The 21,273-nt window shown below is 41.5% G+C and overlaps 1 protein-coding gene across 5 annotated transcripts in view; it reads left to right on the top strand.

Moving 5' to 3' along the window:
* Positions 1 to 2,629: 2,629 nt before the first annotated feature.
* Positions 2,630 to 21,273, top strand: part of ets1 (v-ets avian erythroblastosis virus E26 oncogene homolog 1) — a 42,143-nt gene continuing 23,499 nt past the window's right edge. The window contains exons 1-3 of one of the 5 annotated variants that reach the window (XM_042486045.1): positions 2,630 to 2,727; positions 3,876 to 4,071; positions 8,350 to 8,497. In XM_042486045.1, the coding sequence (XP_042341979.1) occupies positions 4,003 to 4,071; positions 8,350 to 8,497 (217 nt within the window). In that variant the 5' untranslated portion in view covers positions 2,630 to 2,727; positions 3,876 to 4,002. Of the gene's footprint in view, positions 2,728 to 3,875; positions 4,072 to 8,349; positions 8,498 to 18,979; positions 19,312 to 21,273 lie in introns of those variants that run through there. The other 4 variants (XM_042486043.1, XM_042486047.1, XM_042486046.1 and 1 more) reach the window with 4 other exon arrangements.

Genomic DNA, 21,273 nt, shown 5'->3' on the forward strand with positions numbered 1-21,273 from the left:
GATTATAAGTATATAGTTAAGATTTGAAAATCCTGGTAATTTTTGGTGAGGAATGTGGCATTGGAGACTATGAAGTATGGAGAAAAAGATTTCAGATTTTCCATTAGAAACCGACCCATATCAGTTTAATTCAAATCTGATGTAAAATACCAAAACACTGTAAGACTAAGCGAGTGATGGTGAAGGCCATAAACCCCTGCAGCTCATTTTGACTGATGGCTTTTACGGGCGGCGATGGCAAGGCGTTCACTATCTGTTTAATGCAAAACATGAGTGCAGCCAGCATATAGATGGAGGCTCTGATCGGAAAAAGGTGGTACCATAATGGGGAGGTGAAAGGCAAGGGGGCAACGTGATGATAGTGGCTTCATGCGGAGCAGAAGTGTATCGAGGGCCTCGCCTTTGAACTGGTGAGCCAGCTAATTGAAACAGCATTGCTGGGGCACCGGCTGAAGATCTGGATCGCATTCATCCCCCCTTCACTTTTATTCAATTTGGTCCCATCACAGGGGCGCGTCCCGTGCTTTTCTCTCCACATGGCAATAAGTCATACCCTCGCCTTTTGCCCTCGACGTGTTGCCCATCTGTGTCCCCTGGGGGCCCGGAGCGCTGAGGCCCACAGTGCACCAAGGGATTCAGACGAGGTCTTGAGAAAATGCAGCCTGCCTGCCACTGAGCCCCTTATGGTTCTTCTTCACGCCTCTCACCTTGGACTTGACCCCCCCACCTTCCCCTCCTCAGCTCCTCACTCACTCACACACACACACACACACACACACACACACACACACACACACACACACACACACTTCTTACCCCGAGACTTTTAAGATTTACTGTTAAGAGCTGTGGCTGTCAGGAGGATTGAACCGTGCACTTTCTAATTCAAACAAATGCTGCGCCGGGGTCACGGAATTATCATGGAGTCACAAGGTGTTTCAGATGACTCGCAAGTGTTGAGTGTTAAGCTGATAGAGAGAGAGAGAGCGAGAGAGACTGCACTCTATGCTGTTAGGTAGCAATGCAGCGGAAAGCTTGCGACCCTGCAGCGTGGAAATAAATAAACAAATAAAGCGATAAATAAGCAAATAGATAAACCTTGGTGCTCTTACTTGGTTATCACCGACCTCTATCAGAGCAGGTGGATGTAGATCTTGTGTCGTACTAGGGGGGGACTTCTCATTTCGCAGAAGAGTGGTCAACGTCTTCTGTCATAGCTTTAATCAGTGTCCCACATGCATCTGCTGTTGGTTGGGCTTAGGAGCTATGACTTTGAGGATGATATGATAGTCAGTGATGTACAGTAAATAATTATTCAAGGAGCAGATGCTTCTCAGGTGTGTTCTGGCAAGACGTGAAAGAAATTGAATCGACGGTGGCAGTTCTTCAGATGGTTCGTTTTAGCTTTGTTTAATGCCAGATTTTAGAGGGTCACCATACAGGGATAATACAAGTGTATGCCAAGAGATGTTTAACAGCCAGTTGAAAATATTAGAATTTAATTAAAAGATTGATTGACACATAAGTCTGAAAAAATGGTGTTTTAAACAAACCTGATGTGACACACATACACACGCAGATGTGTTTATTTGGTTTTTTTTTCCACATGACAACATCACAGGAAGATCAGCCATTGTCATTATCATCACACCCCCGCTCCCTGTGATGTTTTCCTGCCTCTTTCCTGCTATTTTTCCCAGTAAGACTCTTGGCTTTATGCAAGAGGAAAACAAACAAAAAAAATAGACACACTTAATCAAATGTAGCTTTAACTTAAACAGGCCATATTTAGTGAAACATTAACTCTTTAAAACCTGGGAAAAGGGGCTTGATTTCTTACAAAACCATGGGAAGAAGGCAATGAGCAACTTCAGAAGACATTTTAATCTTTTTTTAAAAAAAGTAAGAGAAAAAAATACCTGAAAATTAATGTACAAAACAACATTAAAGGAAAAAAATAAACAAACAACAGAAAAGTAACAAAAAAGAAAAAGAGAGAACATGAAAACTGTTTGAATATAATTCTGTAAAATCATTTTAAATACCTAACAATGATAATTACGAATATAGTTCTCTGGAAATTTTCCCTTTTTAATTTATTCCAATTTGGAGAACATTTCTTGCCAAGGGGCTCATCTTTCCCATGTTTGCGGAGGACTTCAAACCAATTTGCTCAGGGTTCAAAGGTTTAAATATCTGTGAAAGGTGTCTGAACGCAGCACAAGAAAAGTGATGTCAACCCAGGTCTCAAAGGTTTTAACAAAAAACAACGAGAGAATAGTTCTGGGTTATTTAAGCAACGATGGGTCTAAAATGACTCCTTAGTTTTTGTTTAACTTGCCTGCAAAGCATTTAAATGTCCTTGATGGCTTGATATTGGACGGTTTACCCACAAGATTGTGGAGTTTTACAGTAAAGTGGAAAAGTTTAGTCCCAGTAAACCTATTTGATCTGACCACCACAGGCTTTCTGCAAGTTTACACCTGCACTGTGGCTGCATGCGAACCACAGCTGCATGTTTAAGTCCAAAGCCTACACACAGAGGAGAGGAGAATTTGGAGAGGATCACCGTGTGATTGAGGGAGGGACTAAAAGTGTGCATAATATTCCTTCCTCTATGGGACTCGCTGCGAGGCAGGTACAGCATCTCTGCAGTCCACCGCTCAGCTGTCACACTCAGCTGCCCAGCGCTTCCACTTCTACAGCAAACTTCTCACACCGCAGTCGGTAAGTGAAAACTTTATATTGTACCAAAAAAAGAGCTGTAAATGAGCTGATACGTGTGATATTATCGGTGCTCGGCGCTCCTTTGATGCATCAGGGTGAAAGTGCTGGCTTTAAAGTTTCTGTTTCTCCCGTCAGGAATTCGCATAAAGCTTCAGCGCGCTTTTTTTTAAATAGAGATGCGCTGCTTTCGACCTGTTTCATCTCTGCTTATTTTTGCGACCTTGCAAAGTAAAGTTGCACGTGCATTTTAATTTATTTGTAAAAATGAACTTTACCCCAATATTGTTTCAACTTTATTCATTTTGTGGGCTTGAAACTACCTTCAAATGCAGCACTCAATATATAAAATGTATAAGTAGAATCTATTTATGTTATAAAATTGCATAGTTGAATGCTTTGCTCTTTTATTAGGCACTGGTTTCCCACCAAATCAATGTAAAGCCTAAATGGTGCATGCATCTTATTGACAGAACTGATTTGCGTATGGGGACTTTTTCTCCTAAAACAAGAGCATCTAAATCTTTTTGAGCTGGTGAACATCTGCAAGCATTGAGCAGTGGCACATCTTCCCCTCAGTCTGTGAGCAGCTGCCACAAACTCGATATGCCAAATTGCTTAACATATGAATGTGAGGAGGATGGGACCTGCCACTGCCCATATACACACCATTCCTCCTCTAATGTAACCCTTCACGTTTTCCAGTCTCTTTTGTTGATGCTGCCTCGAGTAAACAATGTTAAGTGATAAGCAAAGTGTGTAGGAGGGGAGGAAAGAGAGGGAGAGGAAGGAAAAGAGGAGGAGAAAGAGGGAGGTGAGGAAGATGAGAGGAGGAGGAGGCAGTTATTTTCTTTTTTTAATTTTTACATAAGGAGACGGGAGTTGACAAGCCTTTGGATGGATGGATTTGCTTCAGCTGAAATCCCTTTTAGCCCACATAAAAGTCAGCAGTGTTTGATTTAAAAGAAATACATACCTACAATACAAATACATCAAAACACTCCTGTGAGCCCTAAAACCCAAATCAGATAAAGATTGGATGTGTTTTTATGAAGCCCCAAAGCACAGTTTTCACCCTGCGCTGATGACCCTCTCTTTTTGACCCTTGTCCTTCTACCTCCTTTTCTCTCTCCTCACTCACACACACATAGTATATACCACACACTTGCACGCAAAGTGTAAACAGCTTTTGATAGATAGGTCGCTGCACCCCTGCCCCATCCGTTTCTGTGTTGATCCCTTCAGCAGGCCCTGCTTCTCCTGTCCACAGCGTCAGTGATGAGTTACTACATGGATCCAGTTTCTTCCTACCCGGCCCTTCACCCCTGTGACCGTCTGGGCGCAATGGTAAGACCTCCCTCGTAAATTACCTCTGTGTTAAGGCTGCCTCGGCTACCTGCCACACAGCCGGCCAGGAGTGTGAGGGAATGAGTGTGTGTGTTAGCCACACTGCAGGAATGTGTGCAGGAGCATATGAGCCGTATGTGTGCAAGAGCAACTCTGGATTCCATCACCTCACAGGAACACACTCTATCTGAACATTTTTCCTGTTGAGTGTAGTCCACCAGAGTTGCACTAATAGTATCTGTACACGCTGTTCCTTGTGATGTTGTCCAAAGTTAGGAAACAGAGCTGTTGAACAAGACAGTTTTTCGACAAGGCTGTGAAATCGCCCTTATGAACTCCCCAGTGTTGCACAACAGCCCTGTAGTAAAGATGCACTTCTCTTTAGCAAGTAATATTGTAAATACGGAGACCTGTAGGCCTGTAACCTTTCCACTAACCGATCATATTGGAGTCTGACCATCCCCTCTGAATAACATTTTTCTCAGCTAAGCCACCCGCTCAGTGCTTTGTAGCAGTCTGTTTGCAAGAACACCAAGCCTCTAACGCTTTCCAAATGAGAGAGCTGAATACAGAGTCAGAGACAGTGGTAGCTGGGTACATTGGGATTCCTGTCAGATGAGCATTTGAAGGGTGAAGGCCAATGAGCGGCAAAATAAATGCCTCCATTTGTATGCAGAGCGCCGGCACATTAGGATAAGAGACTGAGGTTATATGCAAATGGCAACCCCACCCTGGCCTGATAGAGACCATGGAAGGATACAGCTCCCTGGCTCCTAATTGGCTCAGGTGCTGGGGCTTGCCTTTGAAATTGAGACTACAGTATACTAGGGCAGACTTGGTCAAAAGGTGAGCCTGGATCACCTCGGTAGCTCTGTTCTCCTAAATTTACATGCATTATCAGCAAAAGGCAGCCGGGCCTGATGTGTTTCTGTTTATATTGTAGTGATTGTCAGTGTGTTACGCTTCACAAAGACCGTATGCTGAGAACGGTGGCATACACACTGTAAAATGTACCAAGTTGATCTTACTCAAAATAATCTTGGAAATCAAAAAAGGAAAGTAAATATTACTATAAGTCTTGATTTATGTTTACTTTATATTTAAATGTTACATTTAATTCGCTGTAATTACATAATTTTTTGAAGTTGTTGCAGCTTAAAAATGACAAGTGAAATGACCTTGCTCTTTCTAAGTGTTAGCATCTTCAGTAAACCAGGTTAGTCTGACTTTATGGATCATCAAAAACAGGGATTTGCCAGTGTTGAAGTTAGGACATCTGCTGCTTCTGTTTTGTTAACATGTTTAAGAAAATACAAATATTATTGACTAGTTTGCAACTAGCAGACTATAGCACAATAAACTTGGTTTACTGATGTTGCTAAAATTTAGAAAGATTAATTTAATTAAACTTGTTTCAGCAACTTTACAAAATTGAGTAATTATAACTAAATTTGAAGTAAACTTGTAAACATAAATTAAAACTATAGTTGGCAGTTACATATAAAATCACCTTGTCAAATTTTATAGCACAACCAGTCGGTGGCAAGAAAATGCCAGAAGCAAGCCACTTCACTGCAAAGGTGATCTTTGATCACAAGAAATGATAAAACACAGTGTGAGGCTTCCCTACTCTAGTACATGTAACATCAGCAACGCATTTTTAGCAGAGCACTCTCCCTGACACAGGTTTGGATTGACATGCAGTCGACCTTCTAGTTTAGTTTTCTCTCTAAAAAATTGTTCCAATCATGAATACAAACAACATCATAGCACTCACATACACTGTTATGCAGTGCAGAGAGAGGCAGTCAGTGACTAAGGCTGTGGTTTAAGTCTCTGTTTACTCCAAAGTAAGAGGCAGTAAATTGAGATTATCAAACATTTATGAATTAGCATCATTTTGCTTCATCACTAAATTGCACACTCAGAATGTTGACATTCTAATAAAATGGCAGAAGGTATATATATTATGTTGTATGATAAGTAGAAAGTGATTTCAGACACAACCTTTGCCTTTTTTTATGACGGATATTTAAATTCGTCATTGCAGAAGAGTTACACAGTTACACCTGTGTTTTTCAGGTGCATTTAATTACACCTGCCTGCAAACTGTTAACACTGCAATTCCTCTTAGAACCACTAGGGAGCAGTTAAATTAAACAGGTAATAGTGAATGAATGAGTGAATGTGTGCAAGTACTGTATATTTTATGCAACATTGCATGAGATCAGTGAGTCACAAATGTCAGAGAAAAAAGTGGTTACATATTCATAACCCTATTGTTTTATGTTTCATATTTGTTTTATGTTCCGATATGGCTTCAAAAATTTGTATCTTTGTGGATATATGTTCAGATCACAAATAATTGGACTCCAATCACTGTATTTGTGTGCAACATATCTTACAGCTACAGCTGTATGATATGTTGCACATTGGTGTCGGTGTCTTTTTCTTTTCTTTTTTTTTATTGCTGTAGCACAACTATAGGTTGCTATGGGATAGAAACAAACAAACAACAAAGGAAATCAATACATGAACAGCAGTTGTTTGGTCAAGCTGGGTTTAATAAAGGTCAAGTTTAATGTTAATATGACTCAAATATCAAACAGTTATATGGCAAATTGTTACATATAAAAATGGACAACATGCAAAACTCTTTCAAGGTAGTTGTTAGCCATCCCTGTTCGTTTTCCCAATCATAGACCGACTTCTGCATTGGAAATTCATATGGTATCGATGTTATCTCCATTGTTATCTATATCAGTCTCTCAGTCTAATCCATAAATCATCTGAGTGGCTCCCTCCATGCCTATCTAACTTTCTCCCCTTACTGACTGGACTGATAGGAAAAGGCAGCGTCCCACGCAAACCTCTAAAAAACCTCATAAACTGGCCCTCCTGATCCTCTGGTCATGTTTGCCATCCATAAAGCTGGCCAGCTACTGATAAATGCTGCAGTGCTTAAACAGGGACGGCTTATCAGATTGGCAGTCACTCTGTCAGCCCGTCTGTCAGTTACACGTATGATGTATAGCATGAGGTCTGACATACTGTACATATTGGAGGCTACATAGACAAGACTAACTGTAGCCTTGCTTTTAGTGTATTTTTACATGTTAAAAATATGAAATGATGAATTATTGCTCTTTGATTTGTGAAACTCTAAAAGCAGATGACATGGTGTATACACAGATGTGGAGTATACACTACAAACACTTTACATCAATATTCAACCTTTTAATAGAAAATCAAGTTAGAAAGGTCACATTACATCTAGTGAGACACAGTCATGTGAGAAAAATGCCAATCCCTTGTTCACATTACTTTCAGACAGGAATGTCCAACAATATCCATTGAGTCTCTTTGTTTGTTGCTAAACGGAGGCTTTGATACACTAAAAATGGCCAAGTGGCTATCTTACACTCTAGTATCTCTTGTATCCACATAGAATTTCATATCTCTCCTGGCTCCCCTGTCAAGTGCTGACTTTAGACTTCCTTTTTGGTATGACCTCTTACGTGAACATTGCTCTGATAAGCAGGATAAATCAACATAGTAAAGATAAACTGAATGAGTCAAATTTAGCTATGAGGGTTATCTGTGCTTGAAAACAATGAAAAAAGCAAGTTTTAGAAATCCAAGGATAAGATGTTGGCCAAAGCCAGTTTGACAGTTTGATCAGCTGTTTTTAGCTTAATCTGTTATTACATCCCCAGGCACATAAATAAATGTTTTTCATTGGCGAACAGATGAAACACTGACACACTGGCAAGTTGCACTGCCAACTGCCACTGCCTGGGGGGGACTGACTGCTCTGACGCCTTATAGACAACAGGTCATTCAAACGGTCCCAACCTTAATTATATGTAACTTTAAGGCTTAATACATTGTAAACATGTCAGGTATATATAAAAAAATAACCCTGTTACAGTTGTCATGAATGTTAAAATTAGTTATAGAAACCAAACCATGTTTGCACCAGACTGCATGTTTTCTTCTGCTGTAAAGTTGGGCATATGAACATTAAGGTCTATTGAGATTGACTTGCTTTTGGAGTCAGCCTCAAGTGGCCATTAGAGGAATTGCAGTTTTTCACAGTTCAGCATGGTTAAAATACACCACATTCACATCTGTGAGGTGCAGAAAATTGCTCTTCAACAGCACCATTAATCAGCTAAAACTTCAATAAATCTTCTGCATCATAATATAAAATATGCATCTATTCCATGCCACTCACTTCATCTTGGCTAAACCATACTTTGTGTTGTTTGTCTCCAGAGGCATAGTGGTGGGGTGGCAGTGGGCCCTCAGACCCACCTCCCAGGTGTGGTTCACCCTCAGCAGCAGTACTACCCATCACAGCCCCTTTACATCCAGGATATACCTCTGCAGGAGGTGCCTAATGGACATGACATGTGCCCCACAGGTAAGAAATGGATCCACACATAATCTCACCTCAAATGAGGTACTGGAAGAAGAGACAAAATACATTCAGTCATACTTAATACTTACAACTATACAGTTTTAGTAAAGATTTCTAAGTGTTAGTCTATAAAAAAAACTATTTGGCTTTTTTAGTCAGACAGTACATTCTTATATAATGCTTGAAAATAGTCAATAGTCAATGTTCAACACAACTTAGAGAGAACAAAAGACTTTGTGTTAACTGGAATGTTAAATGGGCAATCATTCACACTCTAGCATTATCGTCTACGATGTTGACACACACATTTAAATGTCCTTATTTAGTTCGTTAGAACAAACACGCACACGCTGTCTCAACTTGGCCTGCTGTTCTGCGTCCGCTGCATGAAGGATGATGGTGATGCTGACCCTGAGGGCAATGCCTTTACCAGACCCCCTCTCTCTCTGTTTCTCTTTGTCTCGCTCTCTCTATTTTCTTCTGGGGACAACCAAATGCCCCGCAGTCTCCTCCCTCTAGCCCTCTCTTTCTATTTTCTTTCTTTTTTTTTATGTGAGTTTTATTTTAAACTGGAACATTCTTTTCAGAGCATTTGCCTGTGTTTCACTCTGGCCTCTTCTCGTTCTAAAAAGTGATTGATATCAGTGGACTGGGACGCACGCCACGGGAGTAGGGTAGGGGTGCTGGAAGGGCACAGGCTTTCTTCCGTCACCTCCCTGAGCTGGATGCAGGGGGCAAGGCAGGAGGCCAAAGGGCGGCCATCTTTTTCCCAAGCCTCTAGTTTGGTCTCTAGAGAGGTGGAGGGGGCCTGAGTGTGCATGTGTGTGTGTGTGCGTGTGTATGAGAGGGAGTCAGGATTTGATGGGATTTGCTGATGTTTGTTGCCAGAGACACACTCCTTTGGAGCCCTCACTTCATTGCTCCCAGCGCTAAACCGTTGACATAAACATAGCTGAGTGGAAAAAAATGACCGAGTGTTGACCTTTTTTTTTTTTTTCTCATCCTCCTCCTAAATCCTACACTATGCAGGCCACAGGTCTAAGAGCATTCTGGCCACCTGGAGATGTTGTTAGAGTCATTTAGCTCCTGTTGGAGGTGTCTCATAGAGCTGCTGAGGTTGTTGTGCTACTGGCATATGGCGTTATGAGTCTGTGCTAACCTTAAAAGCAACCAAATAACCTCTGACACAGTCTACACACCCTGTAGCCGTTGCTTTGACTCATTTCTGTCAAACTGAAAATGCAGCTTCCCTTTGATGATTATGCACTTGCAATTTCAGAACACTCATTTAATTTGAATGTTATAAGACATGGAGGAGCAAACCATTACAACTTCCTCCTGCGGTGTAAGTCATCTGGCACCTGCAAGACATTTACTTTGAAGTCACATGTTCATGCCATTCATTTTTTTTTAACAGCCGAGGCTGTGCCAGTTTTTAATTATCATTATTTGCTTATTAATTAGCATTGAACAAGTGTCTTAGTCAGTCAACCAAAGATTTGCTGGCATATAATGGAGTATAATCACTTATTAGGGTTATACTACCTATAAGGCACTCCTCTAAGTTTACTCTGTTTGATTCAGGTGTGGAAACGTAAAACTGCCACCAGAAATAGTACATTCATGAAAATAAACATGAAAATACAACCTCATCTTACTATATTCCTTAAACGTTTTAATTGAATTTTTGGTCACTTGGAAGCAGTGGAAACCAGTTATGAACACAACATTTACACATAATCGCTTTGATACTTAATCATTGATACTATGACAGTAAATCGTTTGAAGTCGTGTTTCAGACCACGTGGCAAGTGTAAGTTCTGGATGTGTGATGAGAACTGGGAACAGTGATCAAAGCTAGGTGCCATTCATTCCTGTGGAAGTTGCTCAGAGGCGCATGAAGCAAAAATGTTAGACTTCCCTGGTGTGAAGTAACCCGGATCTTCGGCATCATTGGGGCCACAGATCATGTGCAGAGACTTTTGCCAGCTGAGCTGCTAACTTTCAGTTTAGCCCTCCGCTAACTTGAATGAGGACAAAATGATTTAATCATGTGGCTCTTCTAGACTTTTGAAATGCGTCATTTTCTGGGGGTTGTGGTGGTAAAAAAAGATAATCCACTGATCTACAGATGTCGTTTTCCCAATGTAAATCTGTGGGAAGGAGTCTTTTTGGGCCAAATAGCATCTTATGACAGAGCCACTGTCATGAGATGTGGATCAGGTGGACCCAAATGCAGGAGATGAAAGACAAAATAATGCAGGACAGGTGTGTAGATGGCTGAGTGATGCTGCATTCATGTGCTCCTTGGAAATATTGTATTTACGAGTTTCAAGAACAGTAACAGCCCCCCAAAGTCATAATAACGGCTGGGAAATTGGTAAATACCCATGATAACAGAGGTGCCGAGACATTTGCTTGATGTTTCAGGGCAGCAGAAATGGCAGAAAGCATGGAAACAGTGTCAATAATTGACTGTAAAAAATGTATATATTTTTTTATTTTGTTCCTAATAGCTATCAATTACATTTAGTCATTGCAGATTTTAGTATGTGCATCTGTTAGATGTAACAAGCAAGAAACGCTTTAAATGCTCTTACCATTAAAATGCAACTCATCTTCTTTGTAGCCTCCATGTTGTTCCCACTTTACAACCTCAAAGCATATGAACACAAAGTCGGAAAAAGAACTACCCGACTTGGAAGCTACGACTTTCCGATGTCACATGAATGCAGCGTGAGACTCAGGAGTAGGGAAGGACTAACGAGGCTGTTGCCAGACAGGTGTGACAGAAAACAGGCGAGGAAACAGACAATGGCAGAAAGTAACACAAGACATGAGGAAATAATCTACAAAATATATCATGAAACAGACATGATGAATACATGAAGACAACAGAACAACCTGAAGTTGTCATTCCCCTGTTATTAAATATTAAAATATTAAAATTCGCTTCAAAGCCTGGTGCACTTCCTGAAGGCCTGGTGTAAGTCAAATATTTATTTTCTTTTAGCTCTGTTTTAGGTCTCTACCAACTCCTGAAAGAAATATTTGTGTGTTTAGCTGCTAAATGTTTAATTGTGTTCACATTTTTAGCATATAAATATTGAGAACAGCCTCTCTAAGTTGTTGAAATCAGACTGAAATTGAAATTCAAACAAATATTTTACTGGTACAATGTTTATAATGTGATCACTAAAAACAAAAAACAATTTAAAAAAACATACTTTTTGAAGCACCAAATCCTCAGTCGACAGTGTTGCTATTTCACAAGCTAAAATTCAGTGTCATGGGTACACAGGTTGATACATTTTATTTAACTTTTAAAGTGGATACGTTTTATGCGATTTTACAGCTCAAGTCACCTCTTGGAGAATGGATTGGGTGTTGTTAAAATGAAATGTGTTAGTGTGAGAAAGAAAGAGTTCAGAGCAGATGTGAGGCGGGGATGTTGGATGTTAAAGGACTATCGCATGTTTGGCCCAGAGCCCAATGTCACACACACGGCTTCCTGACATCAGCCATGCCATGGCGATGTTTACACTAACCCAGCTCTACTCTTTACTATCCAGCACTCACACCGCAAGGCCTGTTGTACACTCCCATTGTGGAAATCCACTGTGTGTGTGTGTGCCAGTGTGTGGGAAAATACAAAGCGACTGTGCAATCTCATTGAAATCCGGGCGTAGATATCACACACATGCATACGCACTCCACCAACATCCTGCAGTGATGCACACTCACATATTCATTCATTAAATTCACACCCTGCACTCTGGTGTGTATTGTATTACAGCATCCTCTCATTCAGTAAAGCAGGCACATACACACACGCACAAAGAAACACACACACATCCACTCCCAGGCACTCATGAGTTCACTGTACATTTAAACATGCCCTCCCATTTAGTACACGCAGACACAGCTGTGATCTGGCACTCAGGGACCATTGGCCTGTGTTTTATTTGATGTGATTTGACAGCTGGACAGTTGGAAGAGGAGGGGAACGGGGTGGAAAGCAAAGGGGAGTGGGCGGAATACAGTTTGAGGAGAGAAGACGGATAAGGAGAAGGATAAGTCACAGGACTGGGACTGGGGTTGGTGGGAGGAGCAGAGAAGAAGGGAGGGAAGGAGGATCTGGAGCCTTGGGTGGGGGGGGGGCAGGGGTTTCGCCTCTGATGAGGGGCACGTCCTCACGGGCGCAGGCCCATTTTTTATTTCTAAAAGTAAACAGGCAGCCTGCGGGGGTCTGGGGGGTTATGGGAAAGGAGGAAACAGTGATGCTAATCAGGCCGCTGCACACTTCCCCCTCCAACAATAAAACAAAACAAGAGTGGAAACACGGAAAAGCGACAGACAACTCTGGAGGAATGGGCTACACCGCTGCCACGGTCCCAGATTTGAACTGCACAGATAGTTCTGAGGCGAGAGGTGTTAGTCAATAAACAGAGGAAAGAGGTAATCTGTTACTACTACACTGTACATCTGTGGGATTTAAAGTATTTTCAGAAGTCTGGACTATCTGAGTTTCCACATTAGGCCTCTGAGAAGTGGTTAAATTGTGCATTGAAATTGAGTGGAATTTCTACCCCATAATTCAAAGTGCTGCTTTGCTGAACTAAAAAAGAAACTCAACAATCACAACAATTTATTTTTGGTGAACATATTTTTTTCCTTTTGAAAAGCCATTTATTGAAGTGTTTTTCCAGAAAAATACCCTTGACCTTAAGAAATGTCCCCTCACTAAAAGCTACCCTTTCTCAAAGAAACACCCCTTACTTCCCCTTTATCTTTTGAAAAAATATTTTTGAAGATACTTTCCTCTAAACCATCAGCCAAATACCCGGCTGTTAAACGTCTCTTTCCCAGAGTTCTACGAGTTTTATTTCTAGGAAGTTTTAGTGTGGTAAGTTCCTCTTGATAGTGCGGTGACTAATTACAAACCACTTCAGTTGGAGAACACGCAGTTCTGAGACACATGCAATCACTGACGGGTGATGATGCAACAGATGCCAGCTCATCAGGATAGGTGGTGCTTTAATGAATCCTAAGAGAGACCTCCCGTTGTTTAATGTTTATATCACAAGCTTAGCAATATTCACACACTGTTAACTACAATGAGTGTACACCAGTAATGGTAAGAGTAAGTACCTCTTACTGTGACTTGTATGTTCGTAGTTGAATCGAGTCCATCCTATTGCAGGTAAATCCGTGCCTATTATCACTCAGTAGAAAGAGAATTTATACAACAATTGACAAAAAGCAGCGGCTGATTATCATTCTTTAGAGTGTTGCTATTTGCTATAATGTACAGCCTTTATTTATACAATGAGGAATGAATGAAACCAAAGACTGATGTATTTTCGCCTCAGCTTCAGGCACTAGTGGAGCTTTATCTGAGAGCATGGTGGTAACAGAGAGAAGGGAGGGCGAGACGAGAAGAGGGAGGTCTGGGAGGCAGAGACTCGGAGGGGGGTGGGGATAATTGAATTATCTGCACAATGGAGTGATGGGGGGCACGTGGTGCCGCTAATGGAGGAAGAGATGTCCTTTTTAGCGAAGCTAATTGTTCAGAAAAGAGCTGAGCCTTTGTTCAGGGAGGCCCTGCTACTTTCCCAGTGCACTTACTTGCACACAATTTAGCAGAGCGCACACACACAGGCACATGCACTCGCTAACACACGCAGTCTCAGAAGGGACTTTGGAATGTGAGGCACAAGAGAAAGATGTACATAAGTCCAGTACACATGCACACACACACACACGCACACACACACACACACACACACACATACTTACACACAGGGATACAATACTCCTGTCCCAGCAAACCCTCTGATCTCAGCAGGAGTGCTTCCAGCCTGTGGCACCTTCAGACAGTATCCACCACAGAGAGAGCTGAGACTTAGCTGCTAGACAGAGGCCACAAGGACCCCACTGTTTTACTGTTTAACTGTCTGCTCTGTGTGTGTGTGTGTGTGTGTGTGTGTGTGTGTGTGTGTGTCCATCACCCCTCTGAGTGTCTGTAAATGAGTGACTGACTGATGCTTAATGCCGTGTATTCACACAAGATACCAAACCTGTCAGGCCACATCCATTGTCTGAGACATTTTACACTCCAACCCAGCTAAGTCATCATTTCATATTTGATGCTTGTAAATGTGTAATAAAAGTATAGTCTTGAAATCTAAATACTCTTGTGCTCTTGCTTCAAGGGCGCCAACATCAAAGACAAATATCACTTGACAGCTGTATGGATTGCTCCAAATCGAATAACCTTTCAGTTAACTCTGTGAAAAGTAGCAGGTGCAACGGTTACATCCAGGGATTATAGACGGGCAGACAGCACAGATGTGCCAGCGAGACACAGACAGCGAGCAGCAGAGAGGAGGAGCTGCTTTAGCTAGGGGTGCTGCGCTGCAACGCAAAGTGAGTGAAGCCGGCTAACTGTCAAAACCATGGCAACAGCATTTGCCAGGTGGAGAAAAGAGGCCCTGAAGATAAAACTTGTTTGATCTAGGACTTGTGGTACACACACTGTGTGATTGTTTTATGAGTGTAAGACTATTAACAATCCCTTTGTCTAAATAGGAAATGACGCAGTTTGTTTCAACAATAGTTGTTTTTTGAGTTTGTATTGTGTAGAACTTTGACAAAAGCAGTTGATACAAAGATCTTGAAGAGGATAAGTGTTTAGTATTCCATTTGGTTTGGAAATCATTTTTCTTGTGTCAGTGTTCTGTTAATGTAAATGTGTTTGTCTTCAAGGTCATTGTACACCAGGGTGTCTAAGGGTAATAGAAATGGTCACTGCTCTGAAAGACAGAGCAGTAACACAGTGTTTTGAGATACAAGAACAGAAATGGAAACAGGAATTCAAAGCAACAATACGTCATCAGCAAACTGCCCATTTACAAGTGCAATTTCAATTCTGTAGTTCTTTTTTTTTAAACTCATATCAGTTATGCATTTTGAACATTAAGGGGGTACTTTGCCTATTTTCGACCAGCTTTGCATCAAAACAATCTGGGTATGTGTAGATGAATTGTGGTAAACTTCCCTTCATCTAATCAGTGCCTAGATATCCCTCGCTACGATGAAACTCCATCAGATGATGCAACTTGATGCATAACACATCATCCAGTCGAGTTCTGCTGGCTCTCTGGGCTGTTGCTCAAATTACAGAGTGTACTTCAGCATTTTCGTATTGCCAGCCCCAAATACCATCACCATGGACAGAACCCCTCCTTCTCACTCTAACTCGGACCGAAATGGTGAAACTTGGCACTGCTGGTCGGCTATAAATCAAGATTATGTTACTGCATTGCCTATTTCACAGCTCGAATGTTTTTCAGAAACATATTTTAGTGTTGTATTTAGCTGTAATACCCTGTGTTTGTGAACAAGACGTGGGCGCCATACTGCAGTAAAACTAAGCAGTGCTGATCGAATATAAACCAAGATTTTGATCCTGTTTTGCCTATTTCTCGCCTCATATATTTTCAGAAACATATTTTAGCTTACTGTGTAACTGTAATTGCACAACGTCACCTACTAGCGGGAGTGTTTATAGGTCTGGTGCGGCGCAGTGTATTCTGCTACATGTAATTTTGTAGTTACCGCTTGAGCAAAAGTGACCATCTTCTGTTTTTCCTTTTCAGGTCATGAAGCACCAATTTCAAAAGTATTTCTGTCTTTCTATCTCAAACAAGTCCTAGTTTTATTATAAGGCCATACAGAAGCAAAATATTTGTTTAATCATTAAAAAATAAAATTGATTTATTCATGATATATTGTTAAAAATATTGGATGTAAATAAGTGAAGACTGGCAAAAGAAAACCATAAACTAAAATGGGCAACAGTGACGCCAACCCTGATATTAGTCAGCAACACCATTAAACCCCTAATGGCTGCCCTTAGGCACTAAAGGACCCGGGCTGTCCTTTTAAGAACAGATACGAGGGAGTTCATTAACAGAAAACAAAGAGATCCAGTCAGAGAGAGAGGGACTGAGTGACTGACTGAGATGAAGTGAGAGGTACTATTCCCCCTCCCATTCTTCTCCTCCATCACCCCCTCTACTCTTCCTTGGGTGAGGCAGCTCCTCTCACCGCAGAACCCACCAGCACTCTTCCCAGACGAGGCTCCTATCAGGCCAATGAAACTTGATCCAGGGCTGCTAATGGAGCCAGCAAAGTACCACCGGTTGAAAAATCCATGTGTGATCAATAACCCTGGCTCCCCAGTCTCCTTACATACATGCGTACAGTACATGCAGAAGTATCATATCGACGTGCATTGTAGGTTGTGCCATATGACTCACTCTGATCGCTTATGATGTGGTTGGATGTTTGGAAAAAGAGGTCTTGTGCTTTACAGAAAACCATTTACATTGTTTCATTAATGAACAAGAGTCCCCACTATCCCTTCAGTATTTCTTGTTGGACCTCTCTTTCCTTGCATTTGTTAAAAAGCAGCCAGTTCCAGAGTGTGAGAATAACTATTATAATCTGTTATTACTCTTTCTGTTGCCATGGGAGGTGTTCCCTAATGGCAGTGGTTTGCTCCGAGTGGAGCCTTACTGTGGCTAAAAAGCCCTATCTCTCTCGTGTCTTTGTTCTTTTCCAGTGGCAGAGAAAATTCTTGATTCAATTTCCAGTAAGACATGGTCATTGTTCCTGATTATTGTAGATAAGAAAGTACAAAAGTCTAAAAAATAACTCAAAATGAGAATTGGAACAGACAGTTTGCCATGTTCTAACTGAATTTCCATTGATGATCTTGCTGACAGGAGACCCAGTATGATTGATTTTAACATCCACACGACTGACCTATTTTTAACCCATACCTAAATTTCATTTAAGAATATATGCAAACATAAGATTGTACCTATTTGCAAAGATGCACTTTGTTACTAATACCTGATGCAGCTGTGTTATGAAAAAAAGGACATGGTTGTTTTTTATTGATCAGAACAAGGTGAACAGGAAATACTCTGAGGTGTTTATGAGGGTGAGTTACAAGTTATGAGGAAGCCTGGACCTGCAGAATATAGGACACAGACAAGCCTTACTTTCCTCTTAGTGAACGGCTCCCCACACATACACTACAGCTAAATTGTATGTGGCTATTTTAAGATCCGAAACCATCTCCAAAGGCAGTGTGCTTTGTCACTTATTCTCATGAATCAACATACTGCTCAAAAAATGTTCCTACAAGGGGCTCAAATATGGCAACCATATAGCACTCCAAAGCTGTTTTTGTCCCATATAGTGGGGGAAATAGGGAATAGTTGTAACTTTTTTTTTTTTTTTTTTACATTTCTAACCTGTATCTTGGACCTCTTTTAAACCTGTGTGTTCAAAATGTGATACAAAGTAGTTACATGTGTCACCTGTTAAATGATGTAGCTGTAACACAAATAGAAAATTCATGGTTTAGTCTCAAAACCCGAGGGATGCAATGTCACAATTCAGTCCATAGTCATAGTCATAGAGTACCAATTCCTCATAGGAAGCACATGGACTAATGCTGCTCATAGTTATGTCATAGGAAGCCGTGTACATGAGAGGCCACCAAGGCTAATAATTTAGTAAACTAGTGAGCGATTCACGTAATGCAGGTAATGCAAAGGCATAATGTAAGAGGAAAAAGATGAGGCTGTTGGGAATATCAACAGACATATTATAAAATTACAACAATTTACAACTAAAATTACAATATATTAAATTACCATCTGCCAAAAAGTCAAGAGTAAATGGCCTGCGTTATTTCTGAAAATGTCAGAAAACACGTCACACAACTAGTGAACTCAGAGCCTCCAGAAGATTTCCATGGTTGTATAGACGTATATGAATTTATGTCATGAACATGGTAAACGCAACCGCAAATGAAGGCACCACTAACCAAGCATGTGAATCAGTTGATATCTCACTTGCTCCCTATGCCTGTGACATTGCATTACAATTTATTTAGGGGTTTACATGGTGTTATTTCTAATCTAATTATATTTTTATAACTTGGTGGTAGTATTTTTTGGCATGAAAGATTGTATGACTGAGTTGTTGAATGGATTGTTTGCTGTCATATTTGGGAAACAATGCGGTTAAGCATTACCAGGGCTCTTTATCAGGGTTCTCAGCAGCTCTCACAGCTCCACAGTGTTTCTCATCCCTGTTAAACACGCGTAATTTGCGGGAACATGTAACTGCGCCTGATGACGTGAAGGGGTCTTGGTAGGTTCTCACAGAGACACGGGGGAGGTGATAGTAAAGTGTTTGTGTGTGAGTGCGTGTGCGTGTGTGTGTCTGCGTGTGTGTGTGTGTGTGTGGGTGTGTGTGTAAGGGTGGGGGGGGGGGGGGGGGGGGGTACTGTAATTGAATTGTGAATCAACTGGCAAGTCAGCCCCAAACACCGCCCCCTTCAGCTGTCGTCGCACTCTAGCTCTGTGCAATGCAACGCCCATAAACCAGAGATAGAGAGGAAGAAGTGAGTGAGTGTGTGAGCGAGTAAGAAAGAACGAGGAAAAGAGGCAGTGTGTGTACATGTACGAGAGAGGGAAAAAAGATAAGTTAGGAGTAAAAGAAAGTAAATCGCTTTTTTAGTTTTAGAGGAAAGGTAACAGAAAAAAACGGCCAGTAGAACTGACCGGAGCGTCAGAGGAAGAGAAGATTTTCCCTTATATTGTGTTTTTGGAGCTGTTAGAATAAAAAAAGAGAGTGGACGCGGCGTTATTAAGACGCTGATCTGATGATCATGACGGCAGCTGTCGATATGAAACCGACGTTAACAATCATAAAGGCTGAAAAAATGGACGGTGAGTAATACAACTCTTCTTTGAGACGCTTGACAGTTAACACGAGACTAACGTTACTCCTGAAGGTTTCCTTGTAACGTAACATGCTGCTGACACCGATGTTTATAGTGATAATTCTGTGTAACTGGATGCGCTAAAAGGAACATAACGTCCTGAACGTATTTCAGTGTGAAGACGGTGTTGATTTCTCAATATTGGACAACACGCAACACTTGAGACACATGCAATCACGCCTGAGGCTGTGGAGTCCATGAAACCAGTGTGTGTTTCTTTTTTTCTGTTGAATGAATCACACTGTGACCGGCGTGCCTTCATAATTAATAATATGATGTTTGTGAAATAAGGGGGCAATATGGAAAAGTTATTTTCATATAAATAGACATCACAGAAGTTGATACCATTTAGGAAAAACAGTCATACAACATAGTAATAAAATAGTGAATTCATACAGCATATTATTTAATAGTTTTTAATGTCGCTGGCACACTTTCAAACTCACATGCATGTTTTACATTTTTTTTTTCCAGATTTGCTTTGACATGTTAAGTTTTGTCACATTTTGTTCAGGAAGTGTGTTGCTCAAATTGACTTCATGCTTTGTAGTTTTGATTTCTTCCTGCCTTTACCTCACTTGGGATCCTTCTTCATCTCCCTTTCTCTCCCATCTAAGCACCCATCGCTAACCCTATATTCAGTGCCATAATAGGAGAGCCAGGCACTCTGCCCAGTCGGCATGGGAGACAGGCAGTAGTGCCTAATCACTGCCCTCCCCACCAACCCCGCTGTCTTCTCTACCCCCCCCCCCCCCCCCTTCATACCTCCCCCTCCTCCACTGGTGGTTGAAACTGACTTTCCAGAGGGAAGGAGAGGCAGGCTGAGGTGATGAATCTGCAGTGCTGAGGCTTGCCTCTCTGACCCTGCTGCCTGGAAGACTTGGCTTGCTCCAGGGGTTGTCCAGGGCATATACAGGGAAGCCCATGACTGTGTGATTGGCTTTAAATCTTTGTGTGGTTTCACTTCTCGTTTTTTTGAGTGTTGTTACACATGGTGGCATGTTTGGATGATTTGCATTTAGTAGGTTTTCACATGAACAAATCCCCCTGTGCTTTTTGCAGCTCAGGTGGCGTCAAGCCTGTTAGTAGAGCAGCACTGATGCATCATTGAAATTTGATACTAATTGCTAGTGTTGACCCACTAAGGGGCTGTGACTCACCACATTAACCACCTTCCCCTTGCTGTCAATACCTGCAGAGCATAGATTCCCTCATACACATCTCACAAATTCATGAAAAAGTGCTGACAGCTGCAGTTAAGTTGCCAAAGCGTAGCGCTATCTTGCAAAACCATTTCGCAATGCTCACTCCCGCTTACCCTTATACTAGGGTGCACTCGGGTCAGGGCTGACGCTGCCAAGGAGCAGCTTACAACTTCACACAAACACATCTTTTCTCCACCTCTCTCTCTCACATACTGTTCTGTTCGCTCCTTGTTATTACAATGCTTACAAGATAAGTGTACTGCCAGTGTTCAGGACCGTTCCTGATCCTAATAAGACACAACATTGATGCTTAGTGTTGCAGGTATGTAAAAGACCACAATATGCTCTTTTCTTACAACTTGCTGAAAGACATAAGTGTTCCACACAAATCCAGAATGCAGTTGTTGATTTGTTGGATTTGTGAAAGCAGCAGCTGTCCCTATGGGCATGGCTGCTCAGCTTTTCACAAGCAAGCACAGAGCTATGGCATTGTGGGAACAACAGTCTTTTTTTCCCCCTTTCTCCAAACACCTGCAACTACATACTGTACATACATACCCCACTAACAGGCTTAAGTGGCTTCAACCCACCTTGCTATATTGTTTGTTTTCCTTTGCGATGGAAGTGCAGCCAGTGTCAGCTTACTCAAGGTCTGCCCTCTCTCTCTTTTTCTCCAGTGGAGGTAATTCCTTTTAACGCTCACA

Source organism: Plectropomus leopardus, chromosome 5 (assembly GCF_008729295.1).
Source record: "Plectropomus leopardus isolate mb chromosome 5, YSFRI_Pleo_2.0, whole genome shotgun sequence".
NCBI classification, from domain to species: domain Eukaryota; kingdom Metazoa; phylum Chordata; class Actinopteri; order Perciformes; family Serranidae; genus Plectropomus; species Plectropomus leopardus.